General features: G+C 34.4%; 1 protein-coding gene across 2 annotated transcripts in view; it reads right to left on the reverse strand.

Moving 5' to 3' along the window:
* Positions 1-26876, reverse strand: part of TFPI (tissue factor pathway inhibitor) — a 77102-nt gene that overhangs the window by 23166 nt on the left and 27060 nt on the right. For both annotated transcript variants that reach the window (XM_007196144.3, XM_007196145.3), the window contains exons 2-4: positions 14815-14937; positions 9204-9401; positions 2730-2774 (exon numbers count right to left, since the gene is read on the reverse strand). In XM_007196144.3, the coding sequence (XP_007196206.1) occupies positions 2730-2774; positions 9204-9401; positions 14815-14935 (364 nt within the window). In that variant the 5' untranslated portion in view covers positions 14936-14937. The remainder of the gene's footprint in view (positions 1-2729; positions 2775-9203; positions 9402-14814; positions 14938-26876) is intronic.

Raw genomic sequence — 26876 nt, forward strand, 5'->3', positions numbered from 1 at the left:
TCAAGTCAGGAAATTCCAAGGGTTTTTGGAGCTCTGTGCCAGGAACAACAGGAGGAAGACCAACTATATCTTTATTATAAATCACAATATCACAAATAGGAAACATTCAAACAACCCAACAGCAAAATAAGCAATGGATTTAAATAGGCAATTCATGAAGATGTTCAACTTCACTCAAAATTAAAAGGAATGCCTATTAGAACCACACCGAGGCCTAGGTGTCTAGGCCAAGAGAAATGAAATCACATGTGCACACAAAAACTTGAACCCTAATGTACTTAGCAACATTATTCCCAAATGCCAAAAGGTGGAAACAACCCAAATGTCTATCATCTGATAAATGGATAAACAAAATGTGGTCTATCCATATAATGGAATATTATCCTGTCATAAAAAGGAATGAAGTACTGAGATCTGCTACGACACGGATGAACCTTGACAACATTATGCTGAGTGAAATGAGTCAGACACAAAAATCCATATATTACCCATATATATCCATATATCCATATATTATATGATTTCATTTTTATGAAACATCCAGAATAGGCCAATCTATAGATGCAGAAAGTGGATTAATGGTTGCCTGGGGCTGGGGGAGCCAAAGGAAATGGGGCAGTGTCTGTTAGTGATTACAGAGGGCTTTTTTTGGGGGGGGGGTGATAAAAATGTTCTAAAATTGATTATGCTGATGGTTGCACAACACAAAATATACTAAAATTATTAAATTGTGCACTTTAAATGGCTGAACTGTTTAGCATGTGAATTATATCTCAATAAAGCTGTTTTTAAAAAGTTTTAAAATATACTGTATTACAAGAGAAAGAAAAATACATTTGATCACTAATTTGATTTGTTTAGGTCTTAGTATGTATTTATGAAATTTTAAATCATATTAACAAATAATATAAGAATTCTATGTTTAACAAAAGGGGGTAGGTAAAAAATATTGCATACAAAGAAGAGAAAACAGTAACAAATTATTCTGAAAATATGATTAAGGAATTATACAACTGAAAGTTGCCATATTTATATGAGGCCCCATTCTAGGACATACATTTATTTTAGGAGTTGAAATTGCATACTTGTAAAATAATTCTGCTTAGGCCTAGAGTTTAAAATATCTACGGTCACAAATTAAGAAATTCATTCCCAATATTCCTCAGATAAATAAAGTTTTAACGTTCGTGTTGAATCTGCATACACAATCCTTGCTCTAAATTGATGCTCAGTTAAAACCCAGAATGTAGGCTTTAAGCTATATGCCAACTTCCACAAACCACATGATTTTCACTACTAACTTTTGTTTGAGGCTGCATACTTGGCAATTGTCTTAAACAAAACTTTCTCCCAACAGAGTTGTAAAGAATCCCCATTGTCTTTATAACTGTTCTGATGTGATGTTAGGAAGCATATCACAAAGTTGACTTCAAATCAATATGCTTAAAGGCCTTCCTTATGGATTGGTTTTAGCATCTGAACATTTTTTACACATATGAATAGTATCCATAGCTTTATTCTCTAACTTTCATATATAATATCAAATAAGAATGTTTCAATTCTGAATCATTAAATATAAATTAAGTAGCATAATTTTCCAGTAAATTTCCCCTGCATATAATTATTTCCTAAATCTACATTTTTGAAAAAAATATACTAATGTTTAAATGTTGAAGATATCATCTTTTACTTGATGGACAAAAAAACCCCTGTTTATAAATATGCTGTATTCTTTGATGTTACAGATAAGAAGAATTTCATTTAATTGAAGTATTGAACACTTTTGTAAAAATTAATTCAATATTTATAGAAAGTTATTTTAAAACTTGTAAATAAATACATTTACTTATGTTGTTTGTACAAACTTTGCTGAATTTATTTTATAAATTTTGATTGAAATTCTGGACAGTAGATTGTCTTAAGCTTATCAGTAAGTTATAGAATTTTTCAGCTCTTTCCCACACAATTAAATCAAAGTTAGTAAAACTAAAATTCACTTTGAATTATGTAGCTTTTTCATGTCCTGAGTTAAATAATTTGATCTTTTTGTTCAATATTTTCTCATTTAAATGTAAATGCTGTGAATGGTAATTGAACAAAGTCAGCTTCTAGACCTTTATTAAAAGGAGCATGTCTTTCTTCATCTCTTGTAACATTTTTCTTGTACTGATATAATATATTCACCAAAAAGTAATTATTTTTAGTTAAAAACTATAAATAATTTAAATCACAAAATCAAAAATATGCAAATGCTACATAATGTTGACAAAAGCAATTATTTATTGTTAAATATCTCCACTTATTTTTGCATACAGACTGTTGACAACTCAAAGGCATATATACATTCAGGGTAATACTGGATGAAACTTGCTAAAGCCACATAATGCTGAGATTATGAAAGGATTAGAGATCTGAGAACTAAAGTAAGAAGAGCAACATCTAAATCGCTATTTGGGGGATGTTAAAATAGCACGTGCATGGCTCTGGATTGTCACGGATCTAATACCAGATATCACACTGTGTTAGAATGAGTAAACACAGTGTTTGAAGTCTTCCTTTACCAAATATCATGTATGTTATTTCTACTTTTTCATTATATCCACTGAAACAAAACACCGTTTCAAAGATAACATGGATTTATGATGAATCTCATAGCAGGGAAAGCTAAGAATTGAATTGCCAAGTGCCTTATGTAAATGCTACTAATGAGCATACAAATGAACATTCACCTTTTTGCAATGTTGTCTTTGTCCTTCTAGTTTTCTTTGGATAATCTGCAAGAAAAACAGTGTATATGTATCAATTACCACAATTTATAATGTTATGACTTTCAATTTAACAAACTAGGGTGATATGTTTATTACTATTAAAGTTATTCTTATACAGAATGTCAATAAATAAATTTCTTATTTTCTCTAAAGATTAAATTAAATTATTACAGTATAACCATGAAGTCACCTACATTTTAAGATAATAATGTCTCAAAAACTATTTTAAAACTTTCTAACACATTTACAAAAATAATAATTCATGGTGAACTAAGTTTGCTATTCAAAATATCTATGATTAAAATAGTTATTTATTAAAATAATGTGAAATGTGAAAGTAATTCAAACAGCCTATTTTGCCTATAAAAACAGATCATTTCTGTAGAGGAATGGGAGTAGGGGTGAAAGGAACCAGAATTACCTCCTTCCTCCATTCCTTCTTCTGCTTCATTATCTTAATCCAATTACAAGTGTCATTATTATTTCCAATTACAGAGGAGAAATGAAGCAAATGGTATCTGTGATGTATTTTTTGGTTTAATCTCATAGAATTATTGGAATTACTCCACTTAAGAACTAGAATGCTACTTGTCTTTGACCCATGGTATTTCAAGTATGGATTCTAAATTCTAATTTAAAGGATAATGAAATTCAAATTGATATATTATGTAAAATTTTGATTTGTTCACGTAAACATTAGGAAAACTAAGTGATATTTGATTTGTTGTATAATCATTTGTTTTACAGAAAAAAGCTTTGTTCAAGGCAGCTTATTATTAGTTGTATGGCCAGAGAGACATAAAGGGAGGGAGAGAGAGAGAGGCAAGAGAGAGAATATGAGTATGAGTTGGCTTAAATGCCCCTTTCAGCCAGTGATCAATCAGGTTATTCTCTGGAGAGTAAAATGTCTATGAATGATAAGGTGATGTGGTTCATCTCCCTTTTGAACTTTACTATGTTTTATTCAACACTTTTTAAAAAGATGTATGTGTGTGTATGTGTGGAATTCTAATTGTATTTTAAATGTTAAGAGAACCTGATTTTTTTTTATTGTAAATAACCAACCCCCATTAATGTTTTTAGATGGTGGATTGTCATAATAAGCTTACATTAAAATATTTTAATGTACAATTATTATGTTACATTTTTAATTTATGAAGACAGGGAAAGAATATATACATATAAACAGTATATAAGACTAGAATGCTGAGTAATCATTTTTGCTCTCTTTTACCTACTGACAATAGCCACAGAACAGGAACCTAGAGATGCTTGATTTCAATATTCATGCAATATTAAAAGATATACCTTGTTCCTTTCTGGTTTCATCCCAAATCAGAGTAGTTCACCTGGTATACATGCAAACTAACTCAAATAATGTATTTTAGCACATTCGAATTTTAGATGTATTTAAATTACCAATGATTATCTTTGAGGATTCTGAAAATAACAATCATGGATACCCTATTTAATTTATTTTTATGCCAATTACAGTCTGAAAAGATAGATAAGGTTTACAGCAAATTATCCAAGTTATAATATTTTCCTAGATTTATGCAGAACATAACACTTATTAATGATGTCTTAAGGAATAATGAGAGTATGTTTTACTAATTCTTATTTTAGTAATTCCTTGAACTCCAATGTATATGAATTCACATTTTAATATTTCATTATGAATATTAAAATTAATATCAAAATTAATTCATAATTACCTGATACATTTAAACAATTGTAAAAAAAAATATTTTTTTTGCCCTATTCTTTCTTCATCTTTTTGTTTTCTGTTGGGAAAGGGGAGGGTAAAATCTGAACGGTAACTTTTATATTTTATATTTGTTGAAGTCAGCCTAGAAAATTTTCCAAGTAGATGGGAAAAGACTCTATGGACAGAATATTCTTGTTACTAGCTAAGTCTTCACTATTCCAAACAAATAAAACACAAAATAAACTTAAAAATAAAGAGAATGGAAAAAGTATTTACATGCTCTTTAATTCCCTGTGGAGAAAATTCCCATGTAAATCCCCATGAAGAGCCGCAAGTCACAGTTAGCCCAGCCAATAAAATAGTAATTAATATAAACAGCATACCTACTAGAGCCTTTAAAAGTTGCTGTAGAGGCTGACTAGCTAAAGAGCTAAGTGGGAATTTGATTTCTTTCATCTAATTCTTTAATGCCCACACTACATACACCTATTTTTTCAAAAAATAATAATCAAATACAATGTCGTTCTTGTTTAGGCTATGGGAAAAAAGCAATTAAACCAAAAGACAGACATTTTGAAAGCCATGTGTTTAGAAACCATTTTACAAACTATATTTTAAGTTTTTCTACCTTATTAACTTTGTTGCCATGTCTCTATTATTACATAGGTGAATACATCATGCAAGATTATACATATTTGGAAACAACTGATAAAACAGCTTTACATGCAAAAGGACAGCTGAGCATACATGTCAAACTAAACACATCCTTAGTTCCTATTCTCTGAAATATCAGGCTTGACTTTATTCTCAGGTATGGTAATTTACAAGCCATAGTTCTCGAAGGTCTCCAAAATAAAACAAAATTTCAGCTTCCAAGGCTTAATATATAAGATATACATCATATTTCTCCTTTCACTTCTGTCAGTTTTTTCTTTGAAAATTCTCCAGTTCTGTAATTGAGGCATACACATAGACATTGAGGATTATTATGGCTTTTTGATTAATTGGCCCTCATTCCTATAATGTATCTTTCCTTTCTCCTGCCGATATTCCTTGTCCTATAGTCTACTTTTACTAATCATTCTTCTGATCTGTGCTTGCATGGTATATCTTTTTTCATCTTTTCACTTTTAACCTCTCTGTGTCTGTATTTTTAAAACGTCTTTCCTGCAGACAACATGTACTTAGTTCGTGATTTTTTTATATTGTCTACTATGTACCTTTTAATTGGAGTGATTATACCATTAAAATTTAATGTAATTTTAATATGCATCTTTAATTCATGACAATTTGGCTTCAAGTAATTTGTACCACTTTCATCTGTAGTATCAGAACCTTACAACAGTAATCTCATCTGTTCCCCCCTCCTTTCCTGTGTACTTTAGTTTTAAATCCTTTACTATTACAGTGCAAGTCTGCTAGCAATAAATTTTCTCAGATATTGTTAATCTGAAAAAGTGTTTATCTCCATTATAAGAGTAGTTTTAATAGATCTAGATTACTAATTGGCAGTTTATTTTTTCCTTTAGCCCTTTAAAGAAGATGTTCCATTTTCCTCTCTTGTGAATTGTTTCTTGATGGGAACTTGGGGATTCTTTTGCTCTTCATTCCCTCATGTATCATTTTCCTCATTTTTTTCTGATTTACTTTTTAATCCACAATTTTCAGCAATTTGATTATTATATTCATTTGTGTGGACTTCTTTTTCTTTGTATTTATTCTTTTTTTTTTTTGATTTTGTCAATGTTCTTGGTTCTACGAGTTACAGTTTTCATCAAATGTGGATAATTCTTTGCCATTTTTTTGTTCACATATCTTCTGCCCCAACTGCCAGGACTCCAGTTACACATTTTGATAGACTTCTTGATTTCCTGTCATGGGTTATTGGGCTATATTCTTTTTTGTTTGCTTGTTTAGCCTTTTTTTATCCTCACTGTCCTTCATCTTGAACAGTTACTATTGCTCTGTCTTTAAGTTTACTGACCTTTTCTTCTGTAATGTCTAATCTGCTTTAAGTACATCTGGAAAATTTCTTATTTTATATACTGAATTTTTCAGGTTTAGAAGTTCCATTTAGTTCCCTTTTATATATTCCATTTTCTCCTTATTATGTTCATGTTTTCTTTAAATCCTTTACCATATTTATAATAGCTATTTTAAAGTCCTTGTCTACTAATTTCATCACCTCTGTCATTTCTCTGTTTGAATTGAGCACTTTTTTCCTAATTATGGATCACAGTTTGCTGCTTCTTCAAATGTTTAGTATTCTGGGCAGGGGGGATTATAGATATTTTTGAATATTATACTGTTGGCTGCTGGATTTTATTGTCTTCCGTTAAAGAATGTTTTACCATCTTCCATTAGAGAAGTGCCTTCTGGCAAGTAGTTAAGTTACTTGTGGATCATCTGGAACTTTTAAGGCTTGGTTTAAGCTTCACTACGGCAAGGTTAAAGTAGCTTTTACTCTAGGTCTAATTTAGTCCTAGTACTAAATTAAATGTTAAAATTTCTCCTAGTCATGTGGGAGCTCTGGGAATTGTTCCACTTACAAATCCCTGTAATTACTTTCTCAAACTCATGGGATTTCACCAAGTGCATGCAGTTTTATTATTCAGTAACAAACTCAAAGGGACCCTTATCCAGATTTTTTAGCTTTTTCTCTACATATGTCCATTCTCTCTCATGTATTGTCCCTCAAAACCCAGCCACCTCAGTCTACCAGTCTCCAATCTCCACATCCTCCACCATGGAGACCACCATGCTGCGCTGGTATTTCCCTCCTTTAACTATGGTCTGAAGTGCCTTCATGAAGATTGCTGGGGAGACTGGAGGGTTCACCTCACGTGTTTCCCGTCTCTCAGAGATCACAATCCTGCACTGCCTTTTTGATCAATGTCTGTAAACAGCTGATTCATATATTTTGCCCAGTTTTCTAGTTATTTATATTAGGAGAGAAAGTTCAGCTCCAGTTACTCCATCATAGCTGAAGACGGAATTTTCTCCTTAGGTGATTTTTTAAAAGCTTAGTAATTCTTCTATGTCAGCTATATCCTTAACAGTAGCTTACTATATAAAACATTCAGATATTTAAACAGTAATATCAATGACTTTTGAAGAGATAATGAGGAGATGGGGGCAAAAGACATATAGTTATGGTAGGCAGGAATGATGTTTGAGAAAACATTATAGCAGGACATTCACTGAAGAACAAAATCATTATATTTGATTAATTTCTGAAGAAAAGGGTAACTTTTCACAATGGTTAAATAAAAGATTTGTGAATTATAAAAACTAAATAGATATGTATTTCAGGAAAGAGGCCAGTTGATGAAATTAAGTAGGCTACTACATGAAAAAGTGAGGATTACAAAGAATGAGGCAACCAGGCCTCTAGCCAAGGTGCTGAACCTGAATGATACTCAATACAAAAGGATACTTGGCCCAGTATGGAATAGAGCAGGGTATAGAAATCTGTGATGAATGGAAAATGACCAGGCAATCACAAAAACCAAAGGTACTACAGAGAACCACTGAACTGCCTAATCTGTGTTAGTAACATTTCTAGCACATCTATGGAGAGGAAAGAGGGAAATAAGTGCTCTGAGATAAAGAAATTCATTCACATCAATTCTTTTCTGCCAGCTCTGGAGAAACAACAGTCACAGAGGAGAAAAGCTCTCTGTTTTTACCACACTGAGATTTTCCCATAGGCCAAGAGCATCATGATGCCAAGGTTGTTTTGTAAAAGCTGCTTAGGAAAGCATTATCAGAGTGAAAATGCAGACCTGCCTGCTTTGCAAAAAACAAGACACCAGTGTTAACTAAAGACACCATCGCTATGGCCCTACAGTTTAATTCAACTGTCTCTAAGAACATGCAGTGGGGAAATTTGGGACTAGATACTGCAGAAATAAAGACAACTCAGGATTTTCTATCTCTCAAGTAGCTCTCAATTCAGAAGAATAAAACTGAGATAAAAACATTCAAAATTTTGACCAGTAATTGTTTGGAATTTATCTCAGTCTAAAGAGAGAAAACCACATGAAACATTGTAATTTGTAGAATTTGCAAAAAAAAAAAAAAAAAGTTGTTTTAACATGATTAAAAGAATAAAAGTGTTCAATAAAGTTTAATAGTAGAATGTGATATGCTTTTAAACCTTTTAACTTAGTAAAACTATGAAAAGTTGGGTTCAGTAAGGTCTTCATAGGTCATCAGGGATGATATTTTCTACATTATTCCAAGGCTCCAAAGAGAAGGATTTAACTTTCATATATATATTTCTATAATTTTCTAATTAGTAGCTGTTGAAAACCTCAAATTGGATTAATTCATTATCTTGACAGGGAAACAACTATGAGATCATTGTATTGGTAAAGGAAAGTCTAAGTCACTGTGAATAACAATTTATTTCCTGTGAACTCATAGCTACCCAAGGAGGCTGAATTACACTTAATTTGCTGCAGATATAAAACCTGTTCTGCAAACTTAAGGGTTTTCTTTCCTCTTTATTATGGATAAGAGTATAGGACAATAAGCTTAATGTATTTTATAATGACTGATACAAAAAAATGAAAAACAGTAGTTGAACATTAAAGCTAAAAAGGTGAAAAAAAATTCCTTGGAATGTTAAAATAGTTTTAACTTTTTTTCTAAAATTATCAAATCTATGATTAGATCTAATAACTCTAAAGGTTTCTGGGTGATAAGTGTCTCCAGAAACCTACCTCTTGTACATTTTTCTTTGCACTCTTCCAGACTTTCAAATCGATTCTGATTTCCTTCACATCCCCCATATATAAATTCTTCACATTGCTGAGTGTGAATATTGAAAAAAAATCTCTTTATCATTGCTTTGCATGGGCCATCATCTGCTTTCAATGCACAAAATGAGTGTACAAGTTTCAATGGTGGCAACTCAGCATCTACAAGGTAAAAATAAAAGAATAACATTCCTTTTCATTTCATTTTTAATACATCTTAATTTTAAGGAGAACTACAACAATAATAAAACAGGCTGACATAAGAAACTATGAAAAGTTATCAAAAAGTTAGATAAAATATATAAACTCACCAAATGAGACAGGTCTTACCAACTTTATTAAACTTTAATAGTTGATTATTAACCAAGTTTTAAGGAAAAATATCAAATATTTTTTCTAGACTCTTGTTACAGATGTTGCTTAAACTCATACCAGTTGACCAATATGGAATTGAGTAGTAGTTATAAGGTAATTGATGTGTTGACATTACAAATAAGTAGAGATGTCTCCCTAATCCACAGCTGTGTCATTTTATACATATAAAACAACTCTTTAAAAGCAACAATATCAGGGCTGGTACATGACTCCAATCATCATGAAAAAAAAGCAACAGAATATTTATATTCATACATGTATGTATATATCATACTACATTAAACCATTCCCTAGTTATGAAAATTTAGGTGTTAAATATTATAAATTACAAATAATTAATTTTCTTAAATTATACACACAAGTACTTCTTTTCTCTAGAAATTGATAATATATAATAACACTTTAGAGTATTGTATATATCTGTATATAAACAAAAACTGACATGAAAAAAATATATTTTCCCTTCATCACTGAAGTTACAACTGTCAATTTGAATTCAAAAATAAGCGAAAGCATTTTCTGAGTAGTACATTTATGCATGATTGTGAATGCTATTTATATTCCTTTCTTTACTTAAAGATTGATAATTCTATACATGACATTCTGAGTTGTTAAAAAGTTGTGAGAAGTTAGAAGGCTTCAAGGACCCTAAGTGGTGCACCTGACTGAGAGATGGCGCACGATGTGTCACTGAATTAGCACTTTATGTTTTATCTGCTCTAGATACATTTTTGTAGGGCTGACAAAAATTTGACCTATCAGTTCTATAAATATCCTATCTTAGGAGCAGATCTTAGAATCTCAGAAGTCACATAAATAATTTTGAGAAATAAGCTAGAATAAAAACTCTGACATTTTCAAATCTTATGGCTATATACCATGATTTCAGAAATTCCTATAGCACTTCTCATACAATATGATGGTCTTGATTCCCAAGTTAATGTTACTTTAGAACTCTACAGACACCGAATCATTGAAGCAGTGCTTCAGACAGGCACCTTTAATATAGACCACTTGTAGAACACAGACAGCTTTACCTGAGTTGCCAAATACTGTATACTTAGGGAAACGATGTCTTATAAATCAATAATTTATATCAGATTCTTTCTCATTGATTATTCCAGCATTTTGGACTTTTCATATATTTGATATTCCTTATCATCATGCCAAATCTTTTATTTTACATTTTCTGTATTAAGGATATACCATCCTATTTTCAACCTGCTATTTAGTAATGGTGCCACCAGGTGGCGGCAGTGCACCACAAACAAAGGATATTACACCATAGTTGTAGCAGTTGTCCTGGTAGTAACAGCTAACGTTACTGAGTACTGTGCTCCAGACATTTCGCAATTATATTATTTAACGATCACAACAACCTTCTGAATTAGGCATTATTATCTCCACTTTACAGATTACAAAAGAGCACTGCAAAAATTAATTGTTCAGTTCACATCATAAGTGATGGCTTCAGAATTGACCCTCAGATAGTTTTATACCAGATACTGCTCACCTTCTTAATAACTGAGTGATATTGTCACAGATCTGTGTGACTGAGATTCCTTAATTGGCATTTAAGTCAAGCACATAGATTTAATTTTACAATTTCCACTCAATAAATTTTTCTAAACTTCACTTTATAAAAATTACAAATGATTTCAGTGATGAAAGCAGGTAATGATTTTATAGCAATTTCCTAAAGAAAACACTAAGAATTAACTTTGAGTAATGTATTTTACTAATTATTATCTAGTTACTCATTTTTACCATTCATATTTTATTGTATTTCTTGCATGAATCCTATATTAGAATATTCTTTTGTGCAGTGAGCTTGCAACCTCGCACTTGAGCAAGCTCAAGTTTTGGGGGAGTGATCAGGTGGCCCCTTTGGACACACAGCCATGCCATGCCACTTAAAAGGGATGAAAGTTTGTCTTGTTTTCATTTTTTAATTTAGATAAACCTTTTCAAAAGTTAACAATCGTGTGTTGGTCATGTGTGTCAGGCACTGTGCTGTCATGGCAGATATGATAGTAAATTAGGTGGCAGTAACCACCCCCCCACTTCATGGAGCATGCGGTCACTAAAGACGTAGTTATATAAATATTCAAGAAGTTCAGGATGCTGTGTAAGTGTATAATAAGATACTTAAGCTTTTCTGAGGGGATCAGGGGTCACTTTCCTGAGACTTGAAGAAAGCATTGACTGTGACAAGGATCTACCTAAGGCCATAAAACTGGAAAAAACATACAAGACAATGTAACAGGACTTTAATCTGATGTAGTGAGATAATTATGGTTTATATGTAATTATTTTCATAATTAATTTCTTATATTGGGTTGGCCAAAAAGTTCGGGGTTTTCCATCACATCTTAGGGAACTTTCTGGCCAGCCCAATATTTTATGTCTCACAGTCTGAGAATTAAAATCTCAGTCTTTCCTCCCCCTGGGATGTTGAATGGAAGGCTTATGATAATATTTGGGGATGTGTCATATCCTTGACTATTAGAATCCTCATTCTCCTGGAATTTGTTTGGGAACCTAGAGATTTAAGGTTAACCTACTATCTAGGAGTCTACATGCTACTTGACTCTCTAACTAAAATATTTGATTTCTCTGGAAAGGAAGAGCACAGACATGCACTCTGCCTCCTCTGTGCTAGGAAATATGCCAGATGCTTTTATTGAGTTTATATAACAACCATTTAAATGTAGTTATTTAGATCACTTACTTATAGATTAGGATACTGGGAGTCAGAGAGTTTACATAAACTCATCTAATTTTGCAAAGCTGCTATGTGGCAAACTACACATGCATACTTAGGTCTGTCTGATTCTAAATGTTATGAAACATACTTGCCTTTCTCTAAATGCTCCCTGCTAATCTTGTCTCTCCCAGTCTAAAGGAATTTAAAAAAAAAAAACAAAAAGAACCTTATCACCACTATTTTTTAATCATTTTTATCTTATCAAAAAGTTTCTCTATTTCATCCTCCCTGCTGGTTGAACTAATTTTAAAACGTCTACTATTGACTTGTGAGAGAAGCCATAAAATCTTGTAATGTTTTTCAATAAAATGCTAGTACAGTATTTCAATGAAATGGCATACATCTATAAAATGATGGCATAACCTTGGCATATTGTGATAGATGGTATCTCCAAAATTGAATCGATACAGACACAGGATCATGCTATCACAAGATTAATTAAAAACAAAACAAAAGAAAACCAAAACTGCATAAGACTGTGCAGCCAGTCAGCTAAGTGGTCTTCAAATCTAGCTTTAAGATCAAAATTTTTCCTTATCCAGGTGGGTTTGGTCTGGATTTACCCAGAGATTTTAAACGTGGGTTTAATTATTGATGGGTTAATTCTGGTTTCTTGGCTGACTGTGGCAGCAGCAACAACTTCAGGAACATCCTGGTTAACTGGCATGCATTTTCTCAGCCTAATTGAGGGAGCTTGGATGAGGTGAATATTAAGAACACTTTCTCCTCCCACTTTCTAAGACGGGATTGCCTGCTTTGCCCTGTTGGGACTTACTGTAACCTCTACATTCCTTCTCTACCCAACCTCCAGAATATTAGAACTTTAGCCATCCCTTTTGAAAAATGAGTGGAATGAAGAATTAGAGTCCATCTCACAGTGCCCACATTCTTACTCTCATAGGCACATAATGGTTTTTACTTTATCAAATAATGTTCCATCTTTAGGAAATTTTCCCAATAATATATATGTATTTTTCGGTGGCATATAATAATAAGCCTTTATTTTTCATTCATGGGTAGGATGTGAATGGCCCTCTGATCCCAGCTGGGTTTGCTTCTTATCGACCGGTCAGCTGGGGGCTGATGTAGGCTGGGCCTGCCTGGGCAGATGGACTTCAAGCTGTGGGTCCAGTGGGTCTAGACCTTCAGATCTGCTCCCAGTGTCTCATTTTTGGGTGCAGGCTGAAGTGATGTAGCATGTACCATTTGGCCACTTCCCTGTGCCAAGCTCTCAGAGAGTCAAGCTTAGATGAGACCCCTTTTCTTTGTGTCAACAGCAGCACCAGCACCCTTATGCATGCCTCTTATCATTTCACTTACTACATTACACTGAAATAATCTGTCTACATTAAAGTCTCCCTTGTGAAACCATGAAATTTTGGAGAAACTGGTCTCAGTCATCACTTCTTCCCTAGCACCTACCGGAGTTTCAGGCACATAAGATATATTTATTCAATCTTTATCAAAGGTCAGTACAAGGAACAAAAATCACATTAAAGAGCTGTTGGAGATATGAAATCAAAATGTATTTATGGAAATCTTTTGTACATCATAAACATATATACAAATGAATAGAAGCTATCACTTTGTTCAGTCTCTCATTATTAACAATGATGAGATTTTTATCACTAATTTACTAATTTGCCACAAAATATTACTTTTAAGAAAGAAATAAATCTATAATAACAATCACTACACAGTCTCCTCCTTGTTCTATTGTTTTATTGTTAAAACAGTTGATGCTTGAACAACACGGGTTTGAGATGCATGGGTTCACTTATACAAAATTTTTTTTCAGTAATAAATACTATAGTACTACGTGATCTGTGGTTGGCTGAATCTGCATGCAGAACGCAGGACACAGAGGAATCATGGATATGGAGGGCTGACTATAAGTTATATGTGGATTTTTGCCTTCACTGATGGTTCGTGCCCCGACCCCTGCATTGCTCAAGGGTCAACTGTATTTTATTTTTAGACACAGAACTTTATGGGATTAGAACTATCTTCTATTACCCAGATCTTCTGGTGTCCTGCTTGACTAGATTCTTACTTTGGACTCATCTGAGAAGTTTTTTATTTGAGGAATAAAGGCAAGAAGGAGAGAATGACTGAAACCTCAGATGTTTGTACTTTCCTTTTCCTTCTCATACTTTTCCCAGCCAAAGGGTGACATTAAGGTTCATAGAGAGTTGTATCTATATCATTTTGCTCCTTGCAATTTTTCAGAGGTACTTCAGTATTTAATATATAGTCTGAGAAAAAAGAGATCTTCCTTGCTAAAGTGACTTTTTTTTTGGACTAAGATTTTGGAAAAATGTCACTTCAATAAAAACTGATTTTTCTACAAGATAGAGAAAGATGTATTAAATTTTTGGATTAAAATTGAGAGCTTTGACTAGCTTAAAAAGATGAATGCTTCTAACATTTTACCTGTAATGTTTGTATGTTCTTCATCTTCCTCAGGAACAGCATTAAGAGGGGCAGAGGCACAACTAAGAAGCAGACATACAGAAACACAAAAAATCTGTTCTTTCTTCATTGCATCAATCATCTCTGAAATACAGAACACAGATATATCTAATAAATAAAATGTTAATGTGGATTTATATATAGACTAGTAGGAACCTTATGCATACCTCCACATGTAAATTTCTACGACATTTAATGTGTATTCTCATACATTTCTGTCCACAAATTCCATGAGTCATATTTAAAACGTGTATTAGCATTCAATATTGTAGACACACATACTTTCAGTGCATATAGCTAATAATATTCAAGTGCAGAGGTCATATTTCAATCTTGAAAATACACATTAAAATGACAATAACTCAGAGACATGGGTAATCCTGATCAACATGACTAAGTATGTATTAAGATCCATTTTCATTTGCAATTCTATTTGCCACATCTTTCTCATAACTATTCTTTTTTGAGTCAGAACTAATTTTACTTTAATTTTTCTTGCATTTTTCTATTATTTCTTTACCGCAACTTTCAATTTCTGATTTATCTTTCCCTTTACTCCCATGTTCAAAAAAGAAACACATTTCCAAATTTTCATCTTTGTTTCCTTTAAAGTATGTTTCTGTTTTTATAACCAATTTCCTAACCAGGTTTTCTATGAGATTGCAAACAGAACTGTTGAAAAAAGAAATGTCTAACATTCTAGCCAGTCCTTTGTCCCAGTTCTTCTCCCTCAACTTAGGGAGTTATCTGATTCAAAAGAGTTTCATAGAAAAGTGACTTTAAGTGATAAATCAACACATTTACTCTCTATAGGAAACAGATTTCAGCAGGAGAGTTAGACTTCCTGTTTCAAAATTATTTAAAGATCAATAGCAAAAAATACTGGAAAAGCACATATAAATTTTTTTCTTTAAGGCTATTTTTCCTTTGGATTCAAAAGTGGAAGGAAATGTGTAATGTTCACACAGCATGGGAAGAGAAAAAGAAGAGAATGCATGCACGTGCTCAGCTGCTGATGCGATCGGAATCAGGAAGGAAAGAGCAATGTTATCAGTAAATGTTATTCAGAAATGCAGGAACAGATATTCCATCAAAAACAATTTAAAGAATATTCTGTTTATGTCTATAGTGGATCACAGCTGCAATACACATCATTAAAATGTAGTCATAATAAATAATAAAGTAATAAATGGCATTTGCTTTAAACTTCATTAAAATCACTAGTGAAATGTATAACCTATTTTCTCACAACACTTTGGAAATGTTAACACATTTTTGAATTTTAGTCGGTAGCAGTGTTACATAACTTCTAAATCATATCATAAAGTATTTGAATTCACAAATATATATGTATTTAAATGTATGCACAAATATACATATACACTGCTGACCTTTGACCAACATGGATTTGAACTGCATGGGTTCACTTATACATGGATTTTTTTCAATAGTAAATGCTATAGTACTACACGATCCACGGTTGCTTGAATCCTTGGATGTGGAACCGCTGATATAGAGGAACTGTGGATATGAAGGAATTGTGCATATGGAAGGCCTAATCAGAATAGTGTGACTACTTTTATTCATGGACTAGATTCACATAGCTTCAGCATAGCACTGATAGTTTCAGTTTGGAAGTGTCCCACCACTGGACCAATATGTTTGAGGTGGAGAGCTACAGGAGACTAGCACAGATTTGGTGGACCCTAAAAAAGTCAGGGGTCAGGGAATAGGAAAATGTCAAAACACTGCAAATCTTAATGTAAGTATATGAGTTTAAGGGTGGAGTGGACAGGTGTAGCTTCCAGAAGAAAGCAAGGGTGTTGGACATAAAAAACTATGAGTATGCTCTATAGCAAGCCATAGCTAATTAATGACTGATACTGAACTTGAATTCAAGTGAGCAGATTGCTAGTTCAGTACTTTTTCTTCTCCACAATGTTGCCTCTGAAAAGTGACCAAAACCACTAAATATTTCAATTTCTAAGAGCAGTGTAGAAGACTGATTTGGGTGCGCCACTGAAAAAATAGTACAACTTGTTATAACATTCATAAAACTGTAATTTGTGGAGATCAACTAGAGTGAACTGATGTAATTATATATTATTGTAATGAACTTATTTTTAGATTTCAAAATGCATTATTACATTGTAAAATGACAAACAAGATAGCAAACCCGACCTGAAGCTATGCATTGATTAACATACTTCTTAAACATCCTTGTACCTTTCTGTACTCTATTGTCTTAAATAGCTGGCCCCATTAAAAATATGTATTACCCAACCTGGTATCATACACAAAAATTGATTCAAGAGAATTCAACCATCTAAATGTGAAAGATAAAACATTAAATTTTAGGAGAAAAAACATATGAGAATATATTCATGATGAGGTTGGCAAGCATTTTTGAATCAAGATATAGACAGCATCAATTAAAAATAAAATACTGATAATTGGATTTCATTAAAATCAAGAACTTCTGTTCAACAAAGGAAGCACCATTAAGATACTGAAAAGGCAAGTTGTGAGGAAGTATTTGAAATTCATACATCTTAAGATTATATATTGAAAATGTATAAAGAACTACAAATAAATATGCAATTAAAAATGGATTAAAGATTGTACAGGCACTTTTCAATAGATTATATATATACAGTCAATAAGCATATTAAAAGATGCTCAACATCATTACTCATCAAAAAATACAAATCAGCACTATTATGAGATACCACAACTAAAATTAATAAAAACTGACAATACAAAATGTTGGTGAGGATGTGGACCTTTAACATTGGTGGGATTATGCTATGGTCCGAATGTTTGTGTTCCCCCAAGTCTTTATGTAGAATTCTAACTCCCAAAGGTGATGGTATTAGGAAGCAGGACCTTTCAGAAGGGATTAGATCATGAGGGATGGGATGTGTTCTTATAAAAGAGATCCCACAGAGGTCCCTTGTACCTTCCACCATGTAAGGACACAGCGAGAAGGCACCAGCTATGAACCAGGAAGAGGGCCTTCACTCTTGCTAAATCCTCTTTAATTTGTGATCTGTCATCAGAAGTTATTTAAGCAAGAATATATTACATGAATGTGTTGAGTCAGTGACTAGTTGTGCATAATAATATGTTAGTCACAAAGGGAGATTTAAAAATCTAGAGAAAGCCTTGACCCTTAAGGGATTTATGCTCAACCAATTGAATTAAATACAAATGCAATGTTAAGTGCCAAGATGAATTGTGAGAATATCTTTGCATATACCAGGCACATAGTAGTGGACAATAAATATATGTTAAATTATTTACCTTGAATAAAAATAGTATTTATACATTAGGGCAATAAACTAGAAATTCTAAGCTCAGCTCTGCCAGCAACCTAAGTAACCTTCGGAAATTTACGTTTCTGAACCTGATTCAAAAAATGCTTGACTTGGGCTAGATTGTCCTTAAATTACATTTCAGTTCTAAAAATTTATGCATTTGAACTAACACATTTTACTCACTTTGCGGAATAACATAGTTATGTCGTATAACTTACATTTTATAGTCACTTTAATGATAATTTGCAGCATCAATTTTAACCTTTTTAGTCAAGGTATGTTCCTAGAATACCAGTTCAGCAAGATGTTATTAGTTATTATATTTAAAAAGTGTTCATAGATTAATATATATTTATATCTAAGTTTAAAAATTTATATAGGTTTCTTAACTCTAGGACTTTTAAAGAATCCTTAATGTGGTAATGTGCAATAGTATCTTCTATGGGAGATATAGTAACTGCATTTCCAAATTTATATGTCACAGGACTATTTTCCCATAAAATATTTTCGGAAAATATCTTGAGATAATATTACAGATAAGAAAAAGTCAGTAGGTTTTCTGAGCTAGAAAAATATTAAAAAGTATGATATGCTTTGTGTATTAATAAAATCCAGCATGTATGGAAAGATGTTGAGAGGGCAAAATTATAAGTGGAATTAACAGCTAGAATGTTGCAGATCAGATTGAAATTATGAAAAGGGAGTTATCAGTGAACTACAGAGAAAGGGCCAAGCATTTTGAGTTAGTACTGATAAAACTGAGTCATTGAATAGATACAGAATATGAAGGTCAGAAGATTCAAGTATATGCTGAGTGAATTGTTGTGCTAGTCATACAACTTGGTAAATTAATATAAATATTGATTGGTGTACATATTAGGGATGAATTCGGTCAGGACAGATTACTTTTTTTTTTTTTTTTAAATGAAAGCTTCATTTATTTATTTTTGGCTGTGTTGGGTCTTCGTTTCTATGTGAGGGCTTTCTCCAGTTGCGGCGAGCGGGGGCCACTCTTCATCGCGGTGTGCGGACCTCTCACTGTCGCGGCCTCTCTTGTTGCGGAGCACAAGCTCCAGACGCAGAGGCTCAGCAGTTGTGGCTCACGGGCCCAGTTGCTCTGCGGCATGTGGGATCCTCCCAGACCAGGGCTCGAACCCATGTTCCCTGCATTGGCAGGCAGACTCTCAACCACTGCGCCACCAGGGAAGCCCAGGACAGATTACATTTGAGGTTATGTTTTCTAAGTGGAACAGTATAAGGGCAGTTAAAGACACAAGGCAGGAGATAGGAAATATTTTGCTGTAGCCCCATCATCATCATTAGGGAGGATCATTTTGACAAGGGAAAAGGTGTCCAATATGTCATTCCCAGCTCCCCTTTCAACTTTATTTCCTGTCAGTCTTTTCTGTAATTACTCAGCTTTATGGATACTGTCTACTAATCCCTTGGCTCCACTGAAGCTGTTGATTCTTGAACATAGCATATTCATTCTAGGTTTAGTACTTTAAATTTGTTATTTCCTGTCATGGGAGCACTCTTCTACAAGATCCTGGAGTGACAGGTGACAGACTCCCTTCTTTTAGTTAGGACACTTGTCAGGTATCCTCTCTCCAAAAGACCTTCTTTGAGCCCCATATTTAAAAAGTAACAACCACCAGTTCCTCTATTACTCTCCACCCCAATAACTTGAGGGTTTTTTTAAAGATTTTTTTGTGTTTTCATTATTGAATTGTAGGAGCTCTTTATATATTATGGATATAAGTTCTTTGCCAAATATATATAAGTATTCTATCTTGGTCTATGTCTTATCTCTTCAATTTTATATGTATCTTTTGATAAGCACAAACTTTTAATTTTGATAATTTCAATTTTAAAAAATGTTTCAATAGCTATAACTATATCCACAGAGTTGTATAAACAGCACCACAATCAATTTTAGAATATTTTCATTACACTATAAGGAAATTCCTCACCCTTTAGCCATCACCCCCAGCAATTTTCCCATCCTCACGTTCCTAGGAAACCATTAATATAATTTCTGTTTCTATATATCACCTAATTCTAGACATTTCATATAAATGGCTTTGAGTCTGGCTTCTTTCATTTAGCATAATGTTTACAAGGTTAACCCATACTGTAGCATATATCAGTACTTAATTTCTTTTTTTAAACTTTACTTATTTTATTTATTTATTTTCAGCTGCGGTGGGTCTTCGTTGCTGCGCGCAGGCTTTCTCTAGTTGCTGTGAGTGGGGGCTACTCTTTGTTGCGGTGCGCGGGCTTCTTATTGCAGTGGCTTCTCTTGTTGCTGAGCACGGGCTCTAGGCACGCGGGCTTCAGTAGTTGCAGCACACGGGCTCAGTAGTTGTGGCTTGTGGGCTCTAGAGTGCAGGCTCAGTAGTTGTGGCACACGGGCTTAGTTGCTCAGTGGCATGTGGGATCTTCCCAGACCAGGGCTCGAACCCGTGTCCCCTGCATTGGCAGGCGGATTCTTAACCACCGTGCTACCAGGGAAGTCCCAGTACTTAATTTCTTTTTATTGCTAAAAGTATTCTATAAATATACCACAATTTATTTATCCATTCATCATTTAATGAACACTTGTGCTGTTACCACTTTTTGGATATTATGAATAATGCTGCTATGAACATCTGTGCACGAGTTTTTGTGAGGACATATGTTTTTATTCCTTTTAGGTATATACCTAGGAATGAAATTATTGGATCATATAATAGTTTTGTTTAGTCATTTGAGGAACTGCCAAACTGTTTTCCAAAGCAGCTGCACCATTTTACATTCCTAAAAGTAATGACTTGTTTGTTTTTGGAATAGCACTTATCACCACTTACATATTTATTTGCATACATAGTCACTGTCTCTCCATCACTACAGCATTTTCCATTCTTAGCATAACATTCACAATTCTATGTTCAATACCCAAAATAATGACTGACATAAGGATAAATAAATGAATTAATGCAGATAAACTTTGTGAATTAAAATTAGGTTACAATATGGATCATTTGATATATCCATAGTTTTTTTTTTTTTTTTTTTTTTTTACTTGAGGTCTTTTTATTTATTTATTTATTTTTGGCTGTGTTGGGTCTTCGTTTCTGCGCGAGGGCTTTCTCCAGTTGCGGCGAGCGGGGGCCACTCTTCATCGCGGTGCGCGGGCCTCTCACTATCGCGGCCTCTCTTGTTGCGGAGCACAAGCTCCAGATGCGCAGGCTCAGTAGTTGTGGCTCACGGGCCCAGCCGCTCCTTGGCATGTGGGATCTTCCCAGACCAGGGCTCGAACCCGTGTCCCCTGCATTAGCAGGCAGATTCTCAACCACTGCGCCACCAGGGAAGCCCTCCATACAGTTTTATTTATTTCTACCAATCCCACCAAAAAATAGACATTAGAATCAATGTGATGGAATGTCCATCTATCCACATTTATTTTTCTAATTGTGTCTTTTGTATTGCTTATTCCACTTTTCTGGAAGTATAAAATATTTTAATTGAAAAATTTGTTTAAAAAGAAATTTTTCAAAGAAAATGTAAAATGAATAGAGTAGATTTCTATTTGTAAAATTTTGCTTAAGTGATAGGTAATTTGCAACTCAAAGAAAGAAGACAGGGTGATTGCTTAAATCCAGTCAAAACAGATGGTGAGTGTATAGGAGAGATGACTAAAGAAAGGTGTGCTTAGAAAAGAGGTAATTAGGTGAAAGAAATGTATTATTTATTACTTCACTATTTATTTATGATATTAATATTCTTGAGAGGGTATGTGAAAGAAAGGCAAGTGGTCTGTGTGAATCTAGTAAGTGAGGAGCCAAAAATGGAAAGGAAAAATGAAGAACTTTGAGGTTTTCACTTGTTGAGGATATGAGCTCATCTATGAACTTCATATCAACCATAATACTCTTAAAAATCCTATCCTATATGAAATATTACACCCATGTTAAGAAAACTGAAGCTCAGAAAGGGAATATAATTTTTCCAAGTAGAATGAAACTGAGCTAATATTTGCACCTATATCTGTGTAACCTCAGAGCTCAAGGTCACATCACCATACCAAGCTGCTGTCTCAAGAATTGGTCAATCTGTCTCAGCATTGTCTAGAAAGCACCCTACCTCTAGCTGCCTTCAAGGTTATTCTGGTTTGCTTGACAAGTATATACTGTGGTAGAGGTGGCTATATCCCATATGGAAACCAAGAGCCATCAAATCAATACAAGTAATGCCCTAAGTAACATCTCTCTCCCTCCCTCCCTCCCTCGCCCCTTCCTCCTTCCTTTCCTCCTCCCTCTCTCCCTTCCTTTTGCATGTTTAGTGGTTAAGAGGAGGGATCTGGATTAACACTGTGATATGAGCTGAACAGTGCCCTCTCCAAATTCATATGTTAACGTCTTAACCCCCAGTACATCGGAATGTGACTGTATTTGGAGATAAGGCCTTTGAATAGATAATTAAGGATAAATGAAGTCATTGGGGTGGGTCTTATGACTGGTGTCTTTAGTTAAAAAAAAAAAAAAGAGAAAGAAGACACACAGAGAAAGACTGACTACCTATAAACCCAGGAGAGAGGCCTTAGAAGAAATAAACCCTGTTGACACCTTGATCTCAAACTCTAGCCTCCAGAACTGTAAGGAAATACATTTCTGTTGTTTAAGCTACCCAGTCTGTCATACTTTGTTTATGGCAGTTCTAGTAACCTAGTACAGACTGTAAAACTTTAAATACCAGTTCTGTACCTTACTAGTTACGTGAATTTGACAATATATTTATCCTCTCTTTGCCTCTATTTACTCATTTATAGACTGGGTATTTTACTAAAACCTATTTATAGAGTGTGAGGATTGAATGGAAAGGTCATTAGAATGATGACTAATACAATAAATTTTAGCTATTATAATCATTTTAAGTAATCCTTGACATCATTTTGGGTGTAGTGTAAAAAAGGAAGCAAAATATTTTGCTTATTCTTTGTTGAGCTATATTGAGCTTATTCTTTGTTGAGAATGTCATCTCAGACTCTCTGAAAATCTAAACAATTGAAAATATAGCACTGATTTGTAAAGACCTTAGACCCAAACTGAGAGACATTTTTGTTATAATTTGGTTAGGTATGGGAGGTTTCCTGGGCTACAAGTTGTAAGATGAGGCAGTACAAATCTTAATGTAAAATGAATGTTTTTCTAAGAATCCAAGTCCATTGGAGCTAGAAATATGTTGGCAATTTGGCTTTGGTGAGAACAACTCAAAGGAAATGGCAATGGATGTTGATGTGGATGAGAACTTGTGGCAGGATTCAAAGAGCAAAAAGCTCACAGGTAATGGAAGAGACCAATAGTAGGCTGGAAGGATAGCATTAAATTTTTCTTTTTTTTTTTTTTTTTTAAGTTTGGCGGTGTTGGGTCTTCGTTGCTGCGTGTGGGCTTTCTCTAGTTGCTGCGAGCGGGGGCTACTCTTCGTTGCGGTGCGCAGGCTTTCTCATTGAGGCAGCTTCTCTTGTTGCGGAGCACGGGCTCTAGGCGTGCAGGCTTCAGTAGTTGCAGCACGTGGGCTCAGTAGTTGTGGCATGCAGGCCCTAGAGCGCATGGGCTTTAGTAGTTGTGGCTCATGGGCTCCAGAGTGCAGGCTCAGTAGTTGTGGCGCATGGGCTTAGTTGCTCCATGGCATGTGGGATCTTCCTGGACCAGGGATCGAACCCGTGTCCCCTGCATTGGCAGGCAGATTCTTAACCACTGCGCCACCAGGGAAGTCCTTAGCATTAAATTTCTAATACATCATTTTGGGAAAGGCATATAACAACATGTAGGCAGTTATTACTCTATTCTATCATTAGTTTTGGGGTACACTCTTGTTATTTTATCATCTTATAAATTTATCTGGAAAAATCACATGTTGTGTTTACGTGTATATTATCACCATGGTGCTTATATAATTTAAACTTCCTACTTCAGATTTTCTTTATCACACATCATTGAACTTTTTCTTTTTTAAAATATTACTATTAATCTCTAAGTTTAATGAGTACTTTGCCATGTCTAAAAGAAACTTCATGTTGGCTGCTTATTTATTTGCAGTGTAGCAATGAAAGACAGGAGAGACAAAACCCAACAACCAGAAAAAAAGAAAAAATATAACTTGAAAAATAATTCCAATTTTCTGCTCAGCAGTGGCAATGTTGTTATCCTCTTGGTGTTTAATACTTCCCTCCACTCAATTTGGCTGAACCCTGGGGGGGCTGCCCACTAAAACCTAGAGCTTGTTTTTATCTCTAACCTTTGTGCTTTCTTGGCTGTTTCTCATTTTGGGTGAGTTTGCAGTGCCCTAACACCAAGGATAATGAATGAAGAAAGGTAACATGAGAATAAATCTACAGTAAGGGGAGGAAGACAAAAAGCCCTATCGGTATTCTTATAGTTTCTTTTTTTTTTTTTTTAATGTTTTGAAGTTCATTTTTTATAAGTAATATTTTCAACTGAAAATTCCCAAATATTCACAACAATTAGAGTCTGGAAATGGATTTTTGTTAAATATATTTCTCACTAGACTTCCAACACTTGTTCCGGAATAGTTACTGAAATTGCATAATCTCAGTGAGAGATTTGAGAGCCAGATTTTTCTCAGGAAAAGAGTATTTTTCTAAATAAATACATTGTGAAAATACAAATGTTTGGGCAGTTTCCCAAGAGAGATGTAAGGCTGTGTAACTGCACGGTTGCCACATACCAAATTCTAACAAGTCAGTGCAGAGCCTTATCTCTTTATTAACTTCCCCCCCTGGATCTCACATTACTGAGGCATTGAGTCATCACTATAAGCATTATTTTGGTATCAGGATTATTTATCTATGACCTACAGTTAAAATTAAGATCAAATTTCCTGAGGCTCTGGCTGTATGGTATATTCACCACATTTATTTTAAGAATGATAATAGAAGTACAAAGATATATCATTATAAAACATTTGTATTTTGTAATGATTTATTATTTTTTGAAGTGGTTTCTTACCTATTAGGTTACTGTATCTTTTTTTAAAAATTTATTTAATTTATTTATTTTTGGCTGCGTTGGGTCTTCGTTGCTGCAAGTGGGCTTTCTCAAGTTGCGGCGAGAGGGGGCTGCTCTTCGTTGCAGTGTGCAGGCTTCTCATTGTGGTGGGTTCTCTTGTTGTGGAGCACGGGCTCTAGGCACGTGGGCTTCAGTAGTTGTGGCACACAGGCTCAGTAATTGTGGCTCGCGGGCTCTAGAGTGCAGGCTCAGTAGTTGTGGCACACGGGCTTAGTTGCTCCGCAGCATGTGGGATCTTCCCGGACCAGGGCTCGAACACGTGACCCCTGCATTGGCAGGTGGATTCTTAACCACTGCGCCACCAGGTTACTGTATCTTGATAATAATGCTGTGTAGCCAGTGGGGCAGGTATACTGAATTTATGTTAGAGATACATGGTTTGTTTTCCAACCTCATATGCCCAGGTGGCTAGTAAGTGACAGAGGCAGGATAGGATCCCAAAGCACCCTTAAAATAAACAAGATTTGTGGAATAGAGACCAAATCCAATGCAGGAAACTATAATTAAATGTATTAATCACTTAGTCTCTCTCTGTTTACTTCTTTTTGCGATATACCTTTATTGTGACTTGAAGAAGATGATTAGGCAATATCACCATGGGAACTACGGGATAAAAATTGATTTCTCAAAATAATTGATTTCTCTGGTTTGCTAATCCTACAAGTACAATTAACTGACCAATATAAGCTTTTACTGTGATCATTACTGTAATTTTTTTTTAATATTTATTTATTTATTTATTTAAGAGCTCCTGACTTATTTATTTACTTATTTATTTTTTTGGCTGTGTTGGGTCTTCGTTTCTGTGCGAGGGCTTTCTCTAGTTGCGGCGAGCGGGGGCCGGGGGCCACTCTTCATCGCGGTGCGCGGGCCTCTCACTGTCGCGACCTCTCTTGTTGCGGAGCACAGGCTCCAGACGCGCAGGCTCAGTAGCTGTGGCTCACGGGCCTAGTTGCTCCGCGGCATGTGGGATCTTCCCAGACCAGGGCTCGAACCCGTGTCCCCTGCATTGGCAGGCAGACTCTCAACCACTGCGCCACCAGGGAAGCCCTTACTGTAATTTTTGATTCAGTACGTTGTCTAAATGTTTTCTATTCCTAGCTTTAGCTCTACACTTCATTAGTAATTATACTTATTACTGTGTAAATATTTCCACATCACTCTATCCATATATATGGGTAGCTAGGTTTTTGGCCCAAGCCTTAGCGAACCATATTAGATTAGGGAATAGGTCATAAACCTTAGAAAACTTAGGTGTTTGCCTCTCATACCTGGGAAGAGGATACAGAAGTTCACCCATCAGTCAAAGCCTGAATGAATAGATTAGAAGAAGTCTACGCAAGGGAACATCTAAAAGAGGTACTTGAAAAATCTGTTAAGTAACATATTTTCTCTTTTTTTCCCAAACTTTAGAAGAAATAGAAACCACATATACACGCATTTAAAAAAATCTTGGCTAAAGACAAGAGTTGAAAAGAGCAAATTCCTATTTTACTTAAGCCCCATTTCAAACATGTAATTATAGTCAACTCTTGAAATATCTGGGATTAATTTTCATATTGTCGATTAAGTCTTTGTTTAGATTTTCTCTCTAGATGCGTGCTTTTAAGCCACCTTATTTTTGTTTTTACCATGG

Source organism: Balaenoptera acutorostrata, chromosome 8, assembly GCF_949987535.1.
Source record: "Balaenoptera acutorostrata chromosome 8, mBalAcu1.1, whole genome shotgun sequence".
In the NCBI taxonomy this organism is placed as follows: domain Eukaryota; kingdom Metazoa; phylum Chordata; class Mammalia; order Artiodactyla; family Balaenopteridae; genus Balaenoptera; species Balaenoptera acutorostrata.